This window comes from Nycticebus coucang, chromosome 22 (assembly GCF_027406575.1).
Source record: "Nycticebus coucang isolate mNycCou1 chromosome 22, mNycCou1.pri, whole genome shotgun sequence".
NCBI lineage: Eukaryota > Metazoa > Chordata > Mammalia > Primates > Lorisidae > Nycticebus > Nycticebus coucang.
Window position 1 is genome coordinate 6,369,687 of NC_069801.1, and position 19,146 is coordinate 6,388,832.

The following is a 19,146-nucleotide window of genomic DNA, read 5'->3' on the forward strand; positions in this document are numbered from 1 at the left end:
AAAGCTCAGAGCTTTCTTAGAAAGGGAAGCTCCTCAGCGGGTAATGACCACACACTAGGCACTTTATCCCACTTAATCCTCAACACAACCACAGGGAGGTATGGTTATTGTCCCCCTTTATAGGTGAGGAAGTGTGAGGCTTTAGTGAAGTTATGGAAACTAAACAAGGCTCAGAACTTGGATGTGGGTCCAGTCAACATCTGGTTCTCACCACCCTGGCCCTGTGTCCCCTCAGCCGCCTTACTCTGCACACTGCTTGGGCCTCTGTGAGGGCCCTGCCCTCCACCTGTACCTGAGCTTGCTTCAGGTGCCTCCTGTGTGCTCCACAACAGGAGGGAGAGGAGGGAAGTGCCTGTCTCTGTGGCACCCCCCAACCTCCCTTTCAGAGTCTTGGGTTGGAGGCTGCCCTGTTCTTCTCTGCCCAGGGGCCATGACTCTAAGGGAGGCATCAAGAGACATAGATGCCCATGCCACAGAGATGGCCCTAATGACTGGCTTCTGAACACTGGGAAGAGAAGATGATGGAGTGGACAGAAGGTGGGGGTGAGACAGCAAGGCAGAGGCTGGCAAGGTGGTGGGTACCCAGAGCAGGGGCTGGAGGGGGCTGGGGCATCCTGGTTCTGCGGGAGCGTCACCTTCTGCCCTTCCCCTCACCTCAGGCATCCTCGTCCACATCGATAACCTTCGCTGGGAGGGTGTTCCTTTCATCCTGATGTCTGGCAAAGCCTTGGACGAGAGAGTGGGCTACGTTCGGGTCTTGTTCAAGAACCAGGCACATTGTGTGCAGAGCGAAAGGCGCTGGGTCGAGGCTCAGAGCCAGTGCCTGCCCCGGCAGGTGGTCTTCCACATCGGGCATGGCAACCTGGGCGGCCCTGCTGTGCTGGTCAGCCGGAACCTGTTCAGGCCTTTCCTACCCTCCAAGAGCTGGACGGAAATGAAGGACCAGCCTGGGCTTCGCCTTTTTGGACGCCCTCTGTCCGATTACTATGCCTACAGCCCCGTGAAGGAGCAGGATGCCTATTCCATCCTCCTGTCACACATCTTCCACTGCCGAAAGGACTTCTTCATCACCACAGAGAACTTGCTGGCCTCCTGGGTCTTCTGGACCCCTGTGCTGGACAGCCTGGCCCATGAGGTCCCGCGCCTCTACCCGGGAGGGGCTGAGAATGGCCATCTGTTGGATTTTGAATTCAGTGGCAGCCAGTTGTTCTTTTCCCAGCAGCAGCTGGAACAGCTGGTACCTGGGCCAGGGTCTGCCCCAGTGCCCAGTGACTTCCAGGTCCTTAGGGCCGAATACCGAGAAAGCCCACTGATTTCGGCCTGGCCTGAGGAGCTGATCTCTAAACTGGCCGCTGACATCGAGGCCACGGCCATGCGGGCCGTGCAGCACTTCGGCAAGTTCCACCTGGCGCTCTCAGGTGGCTCCAGTCCTGTGGCCCTGTTCCAACAGCTGGCCATGGGGCACTATGGCTTCCCCTGGGCCCACACACATCTGTGGCTGGTTGATGAGCGCTGCGTCCCACTCTCAGACCCAGAGTCCAACTTCCACGGCCTGCAGGCTCACCTGTTGCAGCATGTCAGGGTTCCCTACTATAACATCCATCCCATGCCCGTGCAGCTGCGCCAGCGGCTCTGCGCCGAGGAGGACCAGGGCACCCAGATCTACGCCAGTGAGATCTCAGCCCTGGTGACCAACAGCAGCTTCGACCTGGTGCTCCTGGGCATGGGTACCGACGGGCACACAGCCTCGCTCTTCCCACAGTCGCCCACCGGCCTGGACGGGGAGCAGCTGGTGGTGCTGACCAAGAGCCCCTTCCGGCCGCACCTCCGCATGAGCCTCAGCCTGCCCCTCATCAATCGTGCCAAGAAAGTGGCAGTCCTGGTCATGGGCAGGATGAAGCGTGAGATCACCCTGCTGGTGAGCCGTGTGGGCCGTGAGCCCAAGAAGTGGCCCATCTCGGGTGTCCTGCCCAGTTCTGGCCAGCTGGTTTGGTACATGGATTATGAGGCATTCCTGGGATAATGGAACTTTTTCCTTTGCCCACTCCACTCCTGAACTTTCCTCCCTAGCCTTGTTCCTGCCCTCCTAGCCCCACCACCTGCCCAGTGTGCCCTGGCTCTCTGGGATCTGAGGCCCCACAGTCAGGCCCCAGTGTCCCAGTGCCTTTGGCAGTCATCATGGCTAGATGTGGTGGATAGGTGCAGAAACAAGGGAGACGCTTCAAATCCGGGTCAGAGAGAGCCCTTAAAAAAAGGCCTACAGTAGTCACACATTGATGTCAACCAAAATAGGGTAATGTGAGAGGTCCCAGGTTCACAGAGGGAATAAGGGCTGAGCTTAATCAGGGAGTTTCCCAGAGGAGGTTATCCTTGAACTGGCGCCCATGGAAAGGAAGAGTATGATGGACAGAGAGGAGGATGCAAAGGCCCCCTAGGAAGGGAGGGCAGCAGGCTGTGCAAAGCAGGGATGCTTGGGACCTTCCTGAGAACTCGAGTAGCTCAGGCCCTTGCTTCCTCCAAGACGTCCCTCCTCCCAGAGCCTCTGCAGTCAGCCTCTGTCCCTGCCTCTTCTCTGTGGCCTCCACCTGTTCCCCATCTCTGGCCCTTTCTCTCCCTTCCATCCTGACTGTGCCATGGGTATTCCCAGTCCTCTCCCTGCTATTTTGGGTTCCTCAGATTTATAGAGAGATGAGGGGTGATAGAAGAATACAGCAGCAAATACTAGTCAGAAGTTTCCAGAAATCCTATAGCTGCTGTTTGGAGGTTCCTTTCTTAGTTGCTGAACTGCTCTGCCAGAGAAGGCGGGTCCAGTTCCCCAGCTTCCCTGGGGAGGACCCCTGCCCTCCTTCCTTTCTCTGGTCTCCTTCCCTGGGGCACATTGGGTGTAGATGGTCAGGGCCGGTTCAGGGATTCCTAATTTAAGAGGGCCATTTACACCTCAGGGGACTCCCAGGAGGTTATTTCCACTCTGTGCAGCCTCCAGTTAAATCATTTACTGATGGCAGAGTCATGTGCCTTGAGTGACACAGGGCCCTCCAGGTAGTGGCAATCCGACCACACAGGACCCAGACCCAGGCTTCTGGGGCAGGATGGCAGCAGCTGCCCACGGCCTTTTTGGGACCTAAATTACAGGGCTGCAGCCAGCCCTCTTCACTCTGTCTTTTGGTGGCCCTATAACCTACCAGCTTCTCCACCAGCAGCCCCACAAGGGGAATGAGTAGGCAGCTTCTCTGCAAGCACAGGTTAAAGCAGTGGGATCTCTGCTCTTCAGAAGCCATGGGCCACTAATACCTGTTTCTGAAACCCTCAAGAAGAGATCTGAAATTCTTTTTTTTTTTTTTTTTTTGTAGAGACAGGGTCTCACTTTATTACCCTTGGTAGAGTGCCGTGGCCTCACACAGCTCACAGCAACCTCCAACTCCTGGGCTTAAGCGATTCTCTTGCCTCAGCCTCCCGAGTAGCTGGGACTACAGGCGCCTGCCACAACGTCTGGCTATTTTTTGGTTGCAGTTTGGCCGGGGCCGGGTTTGAACCGGTCACCCTCAGTATATGGGGCCAGCGCCTTACCAACTGAGCCACAGGCGCCGCCCGAGATCTGAAATTCTTTTAAAAAACAACAAAAAGCAGACTGGGTAGGTGGCTTGGGCCTGTAATCGTAGCCCTCTGGGAGGCTGAGGTGGGAGGATCCCTTGAGCCCAGCAGTTTGAGGTTGCTGTGAACTAGGATGACACCCCTGCACTCCAGACAGGGCAACAGGGTGAGACTCCGTCTCAACAACAAAAAGCAAAATTCTCAGGTCACATGTAATTTTGTTTGTTCAACTTCCCACATAGTCATGTACCCCAGAAGATGCGTCCCTGAAGGGTTAAGGCAGGTTTTTCTGTGTGACTTCCTACATCTTAAAGTCACACTCTGGGTCGGGCAAATACAAAGTTTCATGTCCTGCAGAATTTTCCAGGAAAGGGCTTTCATTCGGCGAGGAGGAGCGTCACGAAGTCTGTTCCTTCACTTTGGACTGTTGACACTTTCTTCAAGGCTCTGGATTTGACAGAATCCAGCTTGCATTTGAGATGTGTGCCTGTGGGGTGATTCCAGAGCCTCCAGCCCACGCAGGATAGACTTTGACCCCAGCCAGACGGGGCATCTCTCTTTATGCCCAGAGCGCTGCCTTTGGTGGAAAAGAACCACAATGCCTGGGCCCAGAAACCTCCCTGTCTGTCCAGCTCACCCTCCTGGTCTGCAGGCTGGGCCGGTGCCCAGGGTGACGTGGGTGCTTGTGGGTGCCGGCCGCATGGGGGAGCCCTTGCACTGTCCCCGCCGCCTCCCCTGGTGGCAGGTTCTGGCGCCGTATTTCTTCGCATGTCCATGATCTGTTTCCCTGGGTGCCTGGCACAGCACTCCCCATCTGTTTTTCAGGAGCTGGCTGCTCTGTGGTTGCAACACCGGAGAGAAAGGGCCTTCACATGCCCGAATATCCCTCCAGGATCAAGGGTGAGCAGGCTCCTGATGTCACCCTTTCTGAATAATAGTGAGTCACTGCCAGGCCTGGGTCTAGAATGTCCTGTTCTTACTCAGAGGAATGACTAGCCTCCGAATGTACCATTTATCTGTCTGCAGAGCGTGTGTATGGGAGAGGGGTCAGGGCCAGCTCATTTCCCTCTTAAGATCACATTGGGGAAGTTGGAGCCACGTTCCTCTGCTCCCACCTGCCCCTTTTCCCTTTACCCCCTGTTAGAAGGGAGAGAGCCTGAGCAGAACCAGAAGCCCCCAGGCTGGGGGTTCCCACACTTTTCAGATCATGATCCACAAGGAAATGTTTTCTGTTATGCCTCAGTCCCACTTGTATATAAATCTCTGTCTCAAGAAAGTTTTACAAAGAATTTCTTACCCAGAGGACCTGAGGTACCCTCTGCTTTCTAGTTTTCCTTTTTAAAAGATGCTGCTTGTAATTCACTGAAGTGATTTGATACAGAGTTTGCAAAATGCTGCTTTAATCCCACTTTCTACCCAGTTCTGATCTGTGCTCAGCTCCCATGGGGAAGGACTGGCCTCTAGACCCTCAGGGCACCACAGGCCTGTGTGCCGGGGCTGCCCAGCTCATGCCCCGGGGCTGAGTGACAAGGGGTGTGCTCTTCATAGAGGGGCTGGGGCCAAACACCATGCAGCAGGGTCTCGTCTGATCTTTGACAGCCCTGCAAGGTGAGCAGTGGGGTCCTGGTTAACTGATGAGTTTGAACCTGGACTCAGGTTCGGGGACTGCAGTCTAAAGACGACAGGAGCTGCCCACTCAGAACCCATGTCTTTTGGATCCCAGAGCTGTGTTCCTAGACACCTGCCAGCGGCTGTCACCAGAGTCCAGGTTCCTGTCAGATGGGATTCCAGTGTGAGGAGCCCAAGTGTGCACTTGGGGGCCTATGAGAGACAGGTGTCGCATCTCCAGAGCAAGCAGTCCCACCATTTGGGGCTTAGAAAGATGCAAGGGTCTCCCCAGGCTGTTGTAGGCTAGACTCTGTTTCCCAAACTTGGGGCACAATTTTCTGATTACAAGTTGAAATAGTCTCATCTTGTTAACTTTTCCCTGCTGCACGTTTCTCTCCTGACATGCTTTATTCCCACCGCTGGGCCCCCAAATTAGCAGCATAATCAATGCGTCCTACCATTTGTGCTGATGCCCCAGAATACAATGTACTCTCTGTAGGGTTTTCATTCCAAATAGGCAGCAATCGGCTCTCTGGTGTGTGGGGTGCCCCTGCCTTGCCTGGTGCTATTCTTGTCCCAGTTCTCAGAGAGCCCAGGTGGGGAGCAGGGAGCGTGTGACGGAGCAGAAAGGCAGACGGTTCCACCAGGGGCTGTTTCTTAGAGTTTAGTTTTCAGGAACAAATTTTTCTTTTTAATGAATTTTTTTTTTTTTTTTTTTTGCAGTTTTTGGCCAGGGCTGGGCCTGAACCCACCACCTCTGGCATATGGGGCCGGCGCCCTACTCCTTTGAGCCACAAGCGCCGCCCGGAACAAATTTTTTTTTCCTGTAAGATATACACTGCCTCACATAAGCAGTTTCACCCAGCTGTATTTTTATCTTGTGTGGATGGGGCTCCCCTAGACCTCAGTCCATGGGTACAAAGTGACTTGGCAGCACCCCAGCATCAGAGAACGGACAAAGCCCAGGAAGGCCAGTGGTGAGGGGGACTGTGGTAGCAGGCCATCTTCCCCACCTGTCCACCCTGCATATGAGCTCTGGTGGGGAGAGGGCCTCAGAATGTCTGTTGCCTTCAAATGTCTGGGGCCATATGGCCCATGGGGGCCATTCACCCCTGTCATCCACTGGGGGAGAGGAGGAGTGTCAGCCTCAGGCATTCCCTACTCCACTCTGAGCACCACCAGCCACTCTGAGGCCCTAGCGCTTGGAGAGATGCTAATCACATTGTTCAAGTGACATTTCCACGGAGAAGAAAGTAGTTCCTCCACCTTACCAGCCTGTGGCAGCTGCTCAGCGCCCGAGGGAGTGCAGTGAGAGAGACTGTCTGGGCAGCGCTGCTCTGCTCTCCGCACTCCGAGCATTTCAGTTTCCATCGGCAGTTGCTTGATGAGGGTTTATACTGGACACCAGCGCGTCCTTTGCTTCTCTTGTCTGCATAAACTCCCCATCCTGCCCTTTCTACACTGTTCCCCATTCTTCCCTACAAGCTAAGTTTTCACCCAGGTAAAGAAAGCGGGAGCCCAGTCCGCATAGGTTCCTGAGGACTCAGGACAGCAGAGTGAGCACAGACTCAGCTGTTCAGAGTCAGGTGTGAATGAGAAACTGAGGGTCCCTCAGCTTCTTGTTAAGCAAGGTGTAAACTCAGGCTGTCACCAGCACAAGACAAGTGTTTCTGAAACTGCAGCCAGCCATGGCAAAATGGGCCCTTGGATGAAACCTCCCCTCCAGCCAATTTGCAGGTCAGAGTGGGGATGTGTGTGTGTATGTGACCCTGTGCGGGGAGGGGAGATGAGGAGCATTGGATTAATTACATTTCTCCCTATCCTTTGATTCCCCGGGATGATCTCATTTTGAACTGTTGCCTTGCTTTCAGGTGTCTTAAAGGCAGTCTCTGCATCTTTTGTGTCCCTTGCTAAGAGCTGTAAGGAGTGTGTGTGAATGGCCAGTACTTAGCTTTGACAGTATAAAGTGTTTTGGTCCTTAGCTTTACCCAGTTTTAGGAGGTTCATGAGCTCAGAAGAGGACCCTGGATTAATTTTCCGGCAGTCAAGACCCTAGTTTGCCTCTGTGTACAGCCTGCCTCTCCCACTTCTGTCCACCCAGAAGAGCTGGCTAACAGCAGACCCCAGGGGCAGAGCCTCCTCTGGGTCCCAGGAGCCCATTCCCACCTGTGCCTGGATGAGAGCCATGATTCCAGCCAGGAGGGTCAGGTTGGAACAGCGTGGAGAGGCTGTTGCAGCAGCAGGACTGGACAGGGACGGGGCTTTGTGCATCTGGATCCAGGTCCTGCACTCCCTGCCCTGGCCTGCGAACTCGGGGTCCGGGCTTAGACAGGAGCATGAGCCACCGCCACCAAGCAGCAAGAATGTGAAACACTTCTGTGCAGTGAGGGAACCGAGACCGCTGGTTTGTATGGAAATACTGGAAACTTAGAGATGGTTGAGATGATGGGACACATTAACAAGTGCCTTTTGGAAAGAGTTTTAGAATGCCTTTTTGTATGTGAAATGTAATGTTTATTTTCTAAACAATCAAATTGTTTCGCCAAAATCCATGCGGTAGTTCTTTCTTTGGGGGATGGGCATGCTATGTATGCTTGGAGGAAGGGGAAAGGTGGGCCCAGGCCGGAGGACTGCTGCAAGTGTGGGTCTGTCCGTGGGCCTGGTGGGAGAGACCAGGGTGGGTGAGGTGAGCAGGCCTGAGAAGAGCCCATCCGCCTCCCCCCAGCCCCCTGGATGGGAAGCAGCCCCCCCAGTGGAGTGTGTCAGGTGTCTGGGGGGGACACTAGGAGGGCAGGGATGGGGCCTGGGAAGCAGGAGTGCCTGACACCTTTGCTTGTCTTCTCTGTCCCTGCTTGAGTCCCCCCCACCCCCCAACCTGTGTCATGTTCCCGGAGCCTAAATGCTTCAGGAGATTTGCTAGTTGTCACAAACAGCAGGCAGGACCCAAGCAGGTTTGGTGACATAGCAAGGTGGTAACAGGAGTAGCATGCCTACCCAGAAAAGGGGGCTCCGGGCAGGGACCCCCACAGCAAAGGGGATGGGAAGCGTGAAACACACCCAGCCTCCAAGGCACAAGAGCTAATGGAAACTAGCAACCAGGAGCTGCAGTGACGTCCCTGGCTGTCCTGCCCGACGGGAAGCACTTCCTGGGGAAGTAGCCCAGAGCTGCTCCACTGGTGAGGGCTGTCGGTTCTGTGGCCCTTACAGAACATGGCAGGTGGGCTCCCTGCCTCCCAGGGCTTGAGACTGGGTCCCAGTCATGTCTGTGAGGGCAACGTTGGAGGGTTCCCTGGTGCCACCCCCGGGGCCGCCCTGTCCATGTGTTTTGGGGGGTTCAGCTGGCATGGGCGTGGGACCCAGGGCTGGCCAGTCAGGACATCAGTGCCCACTGGGTCAGGGGTGGGATCAGAGAGGGCTCAGGGCCCAACCGTTCCAATCAGAGTGACCGACAGACTCAGGCTAACGCCACTCTGTCTGGACTCAGGCCTGGGGGTACGTAGGCCTGGAGCAGCCGGCAGCCCTCTGAAGAGAGCAGAGCCCCAGGCGCCATGTCTCGCCTGCAGTCTGCTGGCAGGACTTTCTTTTGTCTAAACTGGTTAAAATTGGGCTGCCCCTTATAACAGAAAAGTCTAACAGATAGCAGACCTACAGATTTCAGGAAGCCTAGTGGAAACCCCACACTGACCTAAAAGAAGGTGACTCAGGCCAATGGAGAGGGCACAACTCTGTTCTGGGGCAGGGTCCTATCAGCCCAGCCGGTAGGTCAGTGCTGTGCAACTTCAGTTGTTTTCATATTGCTTAATTGGAGCCATTTCCCTGATATGCCAGAGTTTTTGAAATGCAGGGAAGGATGGAAAGGCGGGGGTGGGGAGAGTTGTGCAAATAACATAGAGTCATGGTGGAGATAAGCTCGGAAGCTGCTGGCCTGAGTCCTCCTTTTCCAGAGTGCCTTGTAAGCTCTTTGGACCCACAGACAGAGCCTTGGTGGGGCCATCTGGCCTGCCCCTGCCCAGCAGAAGGGGAGGGGGCTGCGGTTCCACCAGCTGTCCCTGCTCTCTGCACCACCTCCCCACTCACCTGTCTGGCTGAGGGCCCACACTATGCAGACTCCACGAGTACAGTCTACCCTGCAGTGAGCGTGTGAGTCAATGAATGAATGAATGAATGGAAATAATGAAAGCAAAGTGAGAACTGTCAGATGCTACTGGGAGAGCTCTGGAGTTGTCCAGGTGTCATCCACAGGTTTCTGGGACACCAAAACCCTGTGCCCTCTCCTAAGGGAGGCGCTGAGCAGCGCTGAGCAGGCTGTCTTCAGAGAGGCTGACAGCTGCCTGGCCATCTGAAGGAGAGTCCCAGGAGAAGCTCAGGCAAGGTTTGCTAGTGGGACCCAGAGCAGGTAGCACAGAATCGCCTGGTGTCTGTGGATGAGGAGAGAAGAGCTGGTGGCTGAAGCATTAGGCTTCCACAAGGGTGTGGTCAACAGGAGAGGCTGGACGGGTGGCAGACGGGGCAGGTGTGGCCTCCAGAGGGGAGCTGGTGTGTGGCATCATCTCTAGGGGAGGGAAGTTCTGAGAACACAGAGAGTGTGTCCCCCAGGGGCCAGGGGCACAGCGAGTGGGGGTCCAGCCATGATGGGGCCATTACCCTCCTTTGCACCATGGGACAAGTCTGGCCCCACACCTGACGGTTTCCCACTGGCTGTAGGTGGAGAGGAAGGCTGGGGTCAGCACCTGCAGCTGGATGGTGCAGTGGGCGTGGGCAGCCAGCGGCCGCGCTGCCACCTGGAGGGGCGCTTGCCGCAGCCACTTCCTCTTCCTTCCCCTACTGGTGGAAACCCACCCTGACACCTTCTGTTTGGAGGAGCATTGTTGGAAATAAAAATCATAAAGCGAAGCTCATACAGTCAGGCCCTCCCTTTGGCTCCATAGCCTTTATTTTTGAAAAAAAAAAAGTGAAAATATTTTTGAAAAAATTATTTATGAAAAAAAAAATACAGAAAAGCACCAAGATCGGAATTACCTCCATGCTAGGGCGGCGCCTGTGGCTCAAAGGAGTAGGGCGCCAGCCCCATATGTTGGAGTTGGCGGGTTCAAACCCAGCCCCGGCCAAAAAAACGGCAAAAAAAAAAAAAAAAAATACCTCCATGCAGCATTAACTACTATAAGATCTTTTTATATTATTTATCAGGCTAGAGTGCTATGGTGTCATCCTAGCTCACAACAACCTCAAATTGCTGGGCTCAAGTGATCCTCCGGCCTTAGCCTCCCGAGTAGCTGAGACTATAAGATGCCTGCCACAATGCCTGGCTAATTTTTTCTTTTTTTTGTTAGAGTGGAGTCTTGCTGTTGCTCAGGCTGGTCTCAAACTCTTGATCTCAAGCAATCCTCCTACCTTCACCTCCCAGAGTGCTAGGATTACAGCAGTCAGGCAACTCACCCAGTCTTCTATTGCTTTTTAAAGAAAGCAAAGTTACAAATATTTTTATAAAAATCACACATAATTTACTGTAAATGAATGCAAACAGTGCAGAAATGTATTCAAGTGAATATTTTAAAACACACACACAGTAGTCTAACCCCCAAGAAATTAACACAGTAGCATTAGCTGAACATCTTTTTTTTTTTTTTTTTGGTTTTTGGCCGGGGCTGGGTTTGAACCCGCCACCTCCGGCATATGGGACCGGTGCCCTACTCCTTGAGCTACAGGTGCCGCCCAGCTAAACATCTTCTAAGATCTAGATATGAATAGAAGAAATTTAAAATATTTTACAAAATGAGATCCTTCTCTTGATGCTAGTTTTAATATTAATAGTGCATTAGTAATTTAACTTGAAACTGAAGGAATTGCTGAACTTCAAAGGAATATTTTGTCACACTATAACTACCATTTCCCAGAAGGTCTCTTTAAGGTTAGAAGGGCATGAACAGCGCGGAGGGGCTGGAGTCCTCGGTGGGTTTTAACCTGATTTCTAACTTCCTGCCTCAGTTTTGATTTGGGGCTTATTGACTTTGACAGGTGCAGACTCCAATTCTCCATCTGCTTCCGTCCCCTGGCTCCCAGCGCCTGGTCTGCGCAGGTGCGTTGTTCTCCCCTTGCTCTTGTCCAGGGTCCGAACAGCTCCTTCCTTGCTGGCTCTCTGCCCTCACCTCCCTTCCTGGGGGCTCCTACTGGCTGCCTCCTGCTTCTGCTGAGGCCCAAACTGGAGATTCCTTCTTCCGCCCAGCAGGAAGGAGGCATGCCGCTGTGACCCCTTTGTCTTCCCGCCTGAGTGTACCCTCCCTTTCCATGTCCTTCTCTTGTGGGAGCCGCGGCTCCACCATGTGCGGGTCCCACACGTGTGGACGGGCAGGCTGAGCTCTGGCCCCGCACAGCCAGCTGCAGGTGCTTGGCCCTAACAACTGCGAGCTCAGGGCTGGGCCCTGTTCCAGGCCTAGGGGGCTACCAAGGGACTAAAGACCCTGTCCTCATTGGGCTTATGCACTTTGCTCTTGAATCCTGCATTTCTCCCTTATTTGGGGTTCGTCCATCCATTGTCAAGGGAGCCTTCCTTCCCCTTTACTGCCTCTCCCAGCTCTTAGCATTTCCACCCAAAGGCTGTTTTACAAGGATGCCTCCATGGCCTTCTGGTTACTTCTGTCTCACTGTCCTATTAGAAGACCTCTCTTGAAGGCCACTACTGACCCCCACTGGACCCATCCTCAGTTTGAAGGCTGATGCCACAATAAGGTAAGAGGCAGCCACCCCACAGCGGCTAACCCTTATAGCTCAGGAAAGAAACCCTCTGTCTACAGAGGAGAAACCAGGGCATCAAGAGGTCGCTTAACTTGCCCAGGGGTCACAGCTACCAAGTAGCAACACCACTAGAATCAGCCTGACACTAGAGTCCACTCCCTTAACCACAGGGTATATCAGGAGCAGATGCTCCAGGGAGAGAAAGTGCCTGCCAGACCAGTGACTCTTGGCCAGTGACTGACCCACTGCCAGGCTGTCTGCTGTGTCTCCAGCCTCTGTTGGGCCCCAGACCAGGGCTGCCACCAAGACTGAGGACCTACTTGGCCCAACTTGCTTCCTCTTCCGGGAAGCTTGTTCCTGCACACCGAGAGTAGCATTAAGCTGGGGTGGGAGTTGTCACCAAGACCTGCTGTCTGCCACCAACTCTGGGAGACTGGAACAGTGTCCACCCATCCTGAGAGCAGGTCCAGCAGGTGTCACTTGTTTCTATTGCTTGGGCTCCTGTGGGTTTCTCTTCATTTATTCTCTTTGTGAATTTAAAGAGCTATCTCAGCTGCGGAGTAGCTGAGGTTTGTCCCCTTTCTCCTTTCTACTTGAGAGGGAAGGCAGTCTGTAAAAGGCAAATTTTCTCCCCTTGGAGTTTCTGTTTATGTATAAAAAGCACCATAAGAGGCTTGGAGGGAGATTACCCACGTGGCCTGCCGCTCCGCCCGTGAATTGTTCTCACGTTCAGTGATTCCTCTCCCTCCTGGGGCGCGTGACGTCTTAGCAGTCTTTGTTGACCCACAGTCCCATATTCCGCTCTGTTTTATTTGTCTCCTGTGCCGTGTGTCCTCCATGCCGCCTGAGGGTCCCTGTGCTCCGGGCTCCAGTATGTGTATGACACCCCAGCGGAGGAAAACCTCCCCATCACCTTTTGCCAGTGTTCTGTAGCGACACATCTCAGTCTGAGTCTGAGTCTGCTGGAGATAATGCTCCAACAAAAGGCATCTATAGGCCAAAAACCCTTTTTTATCTTTTTATTTTTTGAGACAAAGTCTCACTCTGTCACCCCAACTACAATGCTATGATGACTTAGCTCACGGCAACCTCTAACTCTTGGGCTTAAGTGATGCTCTGCCTCCGCCTCCCGAGTAGCTGAGAGTACAGGTGCCCATCATAACGGTTGGTTTTTCTATTTTTAGTAGAGACAGGGTCTCACTCTTGCTCAGGCTGGTCTCAAAGGCTCTACCTGCCTTGGACGCCCAGAGTGCTAGGCTGACAGACATGAGCCCTTGCTGGCCTTTTTATTGTTTTTTAAATGATGGAAGTGTGAGTTTTAAAATGACCTGGCAAATGGTCATTTTCCACTTTGTAGTGGAAAAAAACATGGATGTCCTGATGATTTTTACCACAATAATAACCAATGGCCTAGAAAAGAAAGAAAGGGAGAGTTTAGAAGACATGGTATATCCAGGCACAGGAGGAGGCCAGGAAAGTGCTGGTTCAGGACAAAGAGGCGTGAACCATGTGGTCCATCTGGGTCCCACACTATGGAGGCAGCAGCGGGGTACAGGGGAGCCACCACAGGACAGAAGAAAGAAGAGGCTTCCCAGGGATGGAGGCCACAGGGGCTCTGGAGCCCCTGATTGTAAACTTTGGGTCTCTAAGTACTAGATTTTCATGCTGCATATTACATTTGGGCATCACTTGCTATATTCACCAGGACTCCTTTGGTTGCAAGGGACAGAAACCCAACATGAGCTAGATTTAAAAAAAAGAGAGAGAGAGAGAGAGAGAAAAGAAGAAGGAAGTGCCCTGGCTCATCTCCTTGGAAGGTCCTGGGGGTGGAAACAGCTTCAGCGTGACTGGATCCAGGGAAGTCAGCAACAGAGCCAGGAAACTTTGAGTTCAGCTCCCTTTGCACTTGGGGTTGCCAGATTTAGCAAATACATCTTCAGGATGCCCAGTTAAATTTGGATTTCAGATAAAGAACAAATGAGATTTTAGTATAAGTATGTCTTGTGCACCACTTGGGACATACTTATACTAAAAAGTCTCTGTTGTTTCTTTGAAACGCAGGTTTACCTGGGTTCCTGGGTTTTCTTTGGCTGCCTTGTGTGTGTTGGCCTCAATGTTGGCTGTTCCTGTGAGGGAAGGTCATCAACAGCATCCTGATGACCCCAGATGCCAGAGGAAGAGAGAGCACGGGGCTTCATGGCTCTGCCCATGACATCCTAGGGATGTCTTTGTCAGGTCCAGAGTGGATCGCCGTGGTAGCAACACCAGGAAGCACCCAGGGAACCTTCTCACTTCCCCCACCTCCAGCAGCCTCCCTGTGCCCTGCCACGTCTCAGATAGGAACAATTGAGACTTTCTCTAACTTTGTTTCAGGCTTGAAGGCAAGTACCACCCATCCTCTCCTAGTCCGTCCTCAACGGTCTCTCTCTGTGAGGATCCCGGCGGGGCCTCTCTCTGATCAGTCATTGGATGGAGATGGGGGCTGGTCATCCATCCCAGGGGTGTTGTACCCCCAAGGTGGGGTGCTCCCAGAAAGAGAAGTAGTGGCACAGGGCCACATGGGTCCACCACACGGAAGGTCTTGGAACTTTTCGCCGAATGTCTACTGGTCCATAGAAGGCAGTTTAGTGGAAATAATAACTTTAGCAGTTGTTATTCCATTTCCAGGGAAGGGAACATCCACCCAAAAGTTTTTCTAATCATAAAAGTTATTTCAGAAGCAAGTCACCCCTCAAGAAAACCCATCCGAGGAGTGTGCTTACAACCAGAGTCTTGCATACAGTCTGCTCCGCCGCCCACCAGTGTTCAAGACCAAAGTCAGGAGGAGAGAGAGAGAGGTGGGGAGCCGGGGGGGAAGAAGCCACCTCCTGTTCTTGAAAATCAACACGGCTGCAGCGCATGACTTAGCTACCCCCGCAATAAACTGCTAAAATTGCTCCTAGTGCCTCAAAAATTCCAGGACCACCAAGCCTTTCTGCATTCAGCCATGGTTTGATTCCTTATAAATATTATGACTTCTTGCACTGCTGTGGAGGGTTTTCACAAAATCCTAAAATGTGGTACAGAGGGCCAGGGAAGAGGGTGTCGTGTCTTGGATGAAAGTGAAATTTCAGCCCAACTTGGACGCAAATGGACCAGCCACAGTCTGCCACATATGCCAAGAGGTTGGTCACCTGAGGCGGAAGCCCCCTGAGCTGGACCCCAGGTGACACAGAGGCTGACTGTGGACCAGAGTCCAGCTGCTACAAGAGAAAGAGAGAGAAGGCTGGTGACTCTAAGCCAGCCCCTAAGGCCTTGAAAGTCAGCTCAGATGTTATCCTGGGTGAGCCCCAGCTTTTCAGCCTGGATTCTTCCATAGAGTTGGGGGAATCTAAAGCCACGAGGCAAATGAGACACCACTTCCCAGAACACTGTACCCCAAGAGTTGAAAGAAAATATTATTTTTACGATAAAGCAAATCTGAAGCAGAGTGCAAAATTCCATTCCTTTCAAATATAAAACACAAGCTACTTGAAAGTGACTCCCACTGCGATGGGCTGGGGAGGTTTGGGGCATTGGGGAGTCAGCCCAGGGTCTCTGACTGGGGAGAGGCTGTGCTGCCACCCCATCACAGAGTGGTTCATTCATTCATTCAGCAAGGAACTACTGAGTGCCAGGTACGGTGGTGAGTGGTGGGTGCCCAGCTGTGAACAAGACAGGCAGGGTCCCCCACCTCCACACTTGCTGTAACCGCTCTGCAAACATCCTCCCCCAGCTGTAGAGCAAGGGCCAATGGCTCATCCCCACAGCCTCGCCACGAGGTCACAGCCGATGCTCCCCGAGTGCCTGTTGACTGAGTCAACGGCTGAATCAGAAACGGTTTGTCAGGGCTGCACTGGCCCCAGTGTGGGGTGCTGCCTGTGGGCGTCTCCTCTTCATGTGTTTTCTGTCAGCAGCAGCAGAGGCTGCAAGGTCCCCATGTCCAGCGGCTGCCAGCTCCTCGCTCTGCTCAAGCGCTGCCCACACAGCCCGGCTCTGGCTCACACAGGGCTCCTGCCAAGAGCAATTTCCTCTCAGACCAAGGCCTGTCCAAAACACGCCAGGGATGCTCAGCTCTGCCTGGGGCATATTTTCTGCCCTCTCTATAGGATGAAAGGAGCAAGGACACAGGGTCCCTGTTGTCCTTGGCCTTTAGAGGACACCTGGAAGGAGACAACACCTTGTAAGTGTGAGAGTTGGACTCTGAGTCAGAAAGGTCTGAGTTCAAATCCCAACCCTCCTGCTTAGCAGTGAATGGCCCAGGGCAATGCCACCTCTTTGAGCTCTACTGTCCTACTTTGGGAACTGGAATAATAAACCCTGCTTTCCGGAAAGGAGGCTTCATCGTGGTGCCCACAGTGAGCCAGCCAGGTGGTGGTCACGCACCCCCCCCACCCCACCCCAGATCTCAGTGAAAGAGACCCAGGGCTCCCTGCAGTGGTGCAGGCAGAGGGCAGAGGGCCGGGCTTGCATGTCCATGTGCCTGCAAGGCAGCCCCACCCATCCACCTGACACAGGGCTCTTGTGCCAGGGGCTTTGTCTTATATAAGGATAACCAAGACATGGCCTTGCACTCAGGCAATGACAGACAAGGAGTGTTCGCCTTGGAGTTGCAAATATCAAGGGAGAACTTGGGATGGGAACAGCAAGGCTGAGCAGAGACAGGTGGTTCTGCTGTACAGAGCATACGGGAAGCAGAGATCACCGTCAAGTTGACAGCTGAAAGGTAGACATTCAGTGAAGCCATGGACTGACTTCACATCACTCTCCAAGTATTTATTGCCCACCTACTGTGTGCCAGGCACTGCACTCGGTGATGGTGTGTGTGGACTGTAGGGCAGAGGAAGATGCCACTCCAGGGCCCCAGATCTGGTGGGGAAACAGACCAGCCCCCCGGACAATGGTAGCACCATGGGGCCAGGGCTGTGCTGGGCAGGGGGTGCTGTGGGAGCATCTAGTAGGGGCAGCCACCTGCCTTGGGGAGCAGCACAGAATGGGATTCCATCCTGGTGGAAGAGATGCTTCTGCTGGGAGAGGACGGATGAGAAAAGCTGTGTGGTGTGACATGGAGCCAGCCACCTGCCCTCTCCGGGCCTCAGTCTTATGACCCCCGAGCAAGGTGGAGCTGCCCTTTCAGGTTCTGAAAGCTCTGAGGGGATGTAACTCCTAAGCCAGCCCCAGGGGCTAAGATTTACTCCTACTTAAAGACCTGGAAGCCTGTTGGAAGCTCAGAGCTCTGTCAAAGTAGGAACTGTGGCTTGTGGGGGTGGATTTCTCAGCAGGGGCGCATGTCCAGAACCCCCAGCCTGGCCAGGGCCTGCTCAGTCATCTTCCTCTGCACTTGCAATGCCCGTGTGCCTGGGTCTTGCCATACGGCATGCTCACCACCCAAGGCAGAGCCCCACAGTCCCCTCCTCTGAGGAGCTTCTCTCTAGGCCTTTGCTGTCCTCTCCAGATGCCCCAGGAGCCAGAGTGACCCCTGAATTGCATGATCACCTGTGCACCTCACCGCAGTCAGCCCTGCTGGGTACAGAGGCCACTGAAGGCTGGACTCAGGCACACAGGCTGACGGTCCTGGAGCCAGCCCTGGCTTTAGGCACCCCAGATGCCGCTTCCAGACAGGGTTCAGCCCACTCCTGGTAAGTTCCAGCTGCCTGGGTGGTCCGGTATCAGAATGAAATCCAGAGGCCAGACGGAGCCCAGGTTCAAATTGCCACCAATTTCCTGAAAGTTCCTCTGGAGCTCCAGGCAAACCCACCAGTTGAGTGTGGAAAATAACAGACCCCTCACTTAAAACCAGATGTCAGTATCTGTCCTGAACCAGCCCAGGGAGACAGCAGAGGCCCCCCCACCCCTGCTCTCTCCCTTTCCTCCTCTACCTCCCCCTGTCCTCATTCTGCAGAGGCCACCACCCAGCCACACAGCAGACCCTCTGCAGAGGAAGCAACTTCTTAGCTGACACCTAAAAATATTGACTTGTGTTTTTCTTTAAATAGAAAGGAAATTCAGTAGCTCACTCCACCCCAGCACCACAACGTCTGGATTCTGAGTGGGCACCCTGGGGCCTCACCAAGACTCAGCTGCCCCCACCCAGAGCTACCAGCTGGGAAGGATGAGTGGTGTCAGGATGGAGGACAGGGTGGGGCTCGCCGCTCCTGAGAGGCGTCCTGGGAAGAGTGGCAGCAGAACTGAGCTGATAGCCCAAAGCACCATCCATCCAGAGAGGGATGGTCTCTGATCAGAGCACAGGGCTTCTCCGTGGCACATATAACCAGATAATCGGGGTTGGGACCTCCCATCAAACAAGGAAGGCAACAGGGAGGGGCTGCTGCTCAGCTACCAGGTCCTCACTCATCCTGGTGGAAGAGATGCTTCTGCTGGGAGATGAGAAAAACTGTGCTGTGTGACATGGGGCCAGCCGCCTCTCCTCTCTGGGCTGAACTTGCCTTCCCCCGCTTCCCTACTGGGCTGGGAGGGACAGTGAGAGTCAGTGGACAGTGGCTAAGGGCAGGAGCGTCTCCCTCTGGGGTGGGCACCACAGCTCTGAGTTCAGCCTGCGAGGAGGGGCTGCCAGGCCCAGCAACTCTTCTCCAACATCTCTGTGGCTGGCTTCATACTGGTCCTTGAGGAACACGGGGAAGAGCTGCCCCTGGGCCACCTGCAGCCAGGAGACCCTCTTGATGACAAACCACAACTGTATGATAGAAACTAGGGAGAGGCCCTGCACCCTGATGGGAGCTGTCTGCAAAGCAGATTCCTAGGGCAAAAGAGGCAAGAGAGACACCATGTATGGTGAGCAGCCCGGGGGTGGGGTACTTTTGGAATGAATGACCCTTTCTTGATTTGATTTACATTTTATTTTTTTATTTCCATCTTTTTTGTTTTGTTTTGTTTAGCAGGCCCAGGCTGGGTTTGAATCCACCACCCCTGGTGCTCGGGACTGGCGCTCTAACCACTGAGCAAGGGCACCCAGCCTCAATTTACATTTTAACTAAAATAATGCATGCTGTTACGGTATGTTTGTGTCCCTCAAGATGCATGTGTTGAAATCCTTACCCCTAAGGCGATGGTATAGGACGTGGGGTCTTTGGGAAGAGCATAGGTGCTGAGGTTGGAGCCCCCGTGATCAGATTTCGTGCTCTTGGGAAAGAGGCTCTAGAGAGACCCCTCGCCCTCCCACCAGACAATAAGCTGGCC

The 19,146-nt window shown here is 53.8% G+C and overlaps 1 protein-coding gene across 5 annotated transcripts in view; it reads left to right on the top strand.

The window, feature by feature from the left end:
- The window catches only part of H6PD (hexose-6-phosphate dehydrogenase/glucose 1-dehydrogenase), a 36,722-nt gene extending 21,311 nt beyond the window's left edge, over positions 1–15,411 (top strand). For 3 of the 5 annotated variants that reach the window (XM_053576095.1, XM_053576094.1, XM_053576096.1), the window contains exons 5-7: positions 660–1,918; positions 4,417–4,491; positions 11,215–11,568. In XM_053576095.1, the coding sequence (XP_053432070.1) occupies positions 660–1,918; positions 4,417–4,491; positions 11,215–11,553 (1,673 nt within the window). In that variant the 3' untranslated portion in view covers positions 11,554–11,568. Of the gene's footprint in view, positions 1–659; positions 4,554–11,214; positions 11,569–13,992 lie in introns of those variants that run through there. The other 2 variants (XM_053576098.1, XM_053576099.1) reach the window with 2 other exon arrangements.
- The last annotated feature ends 3,735 nt before the right edge of the window (positions 15,412–19,146 follow it).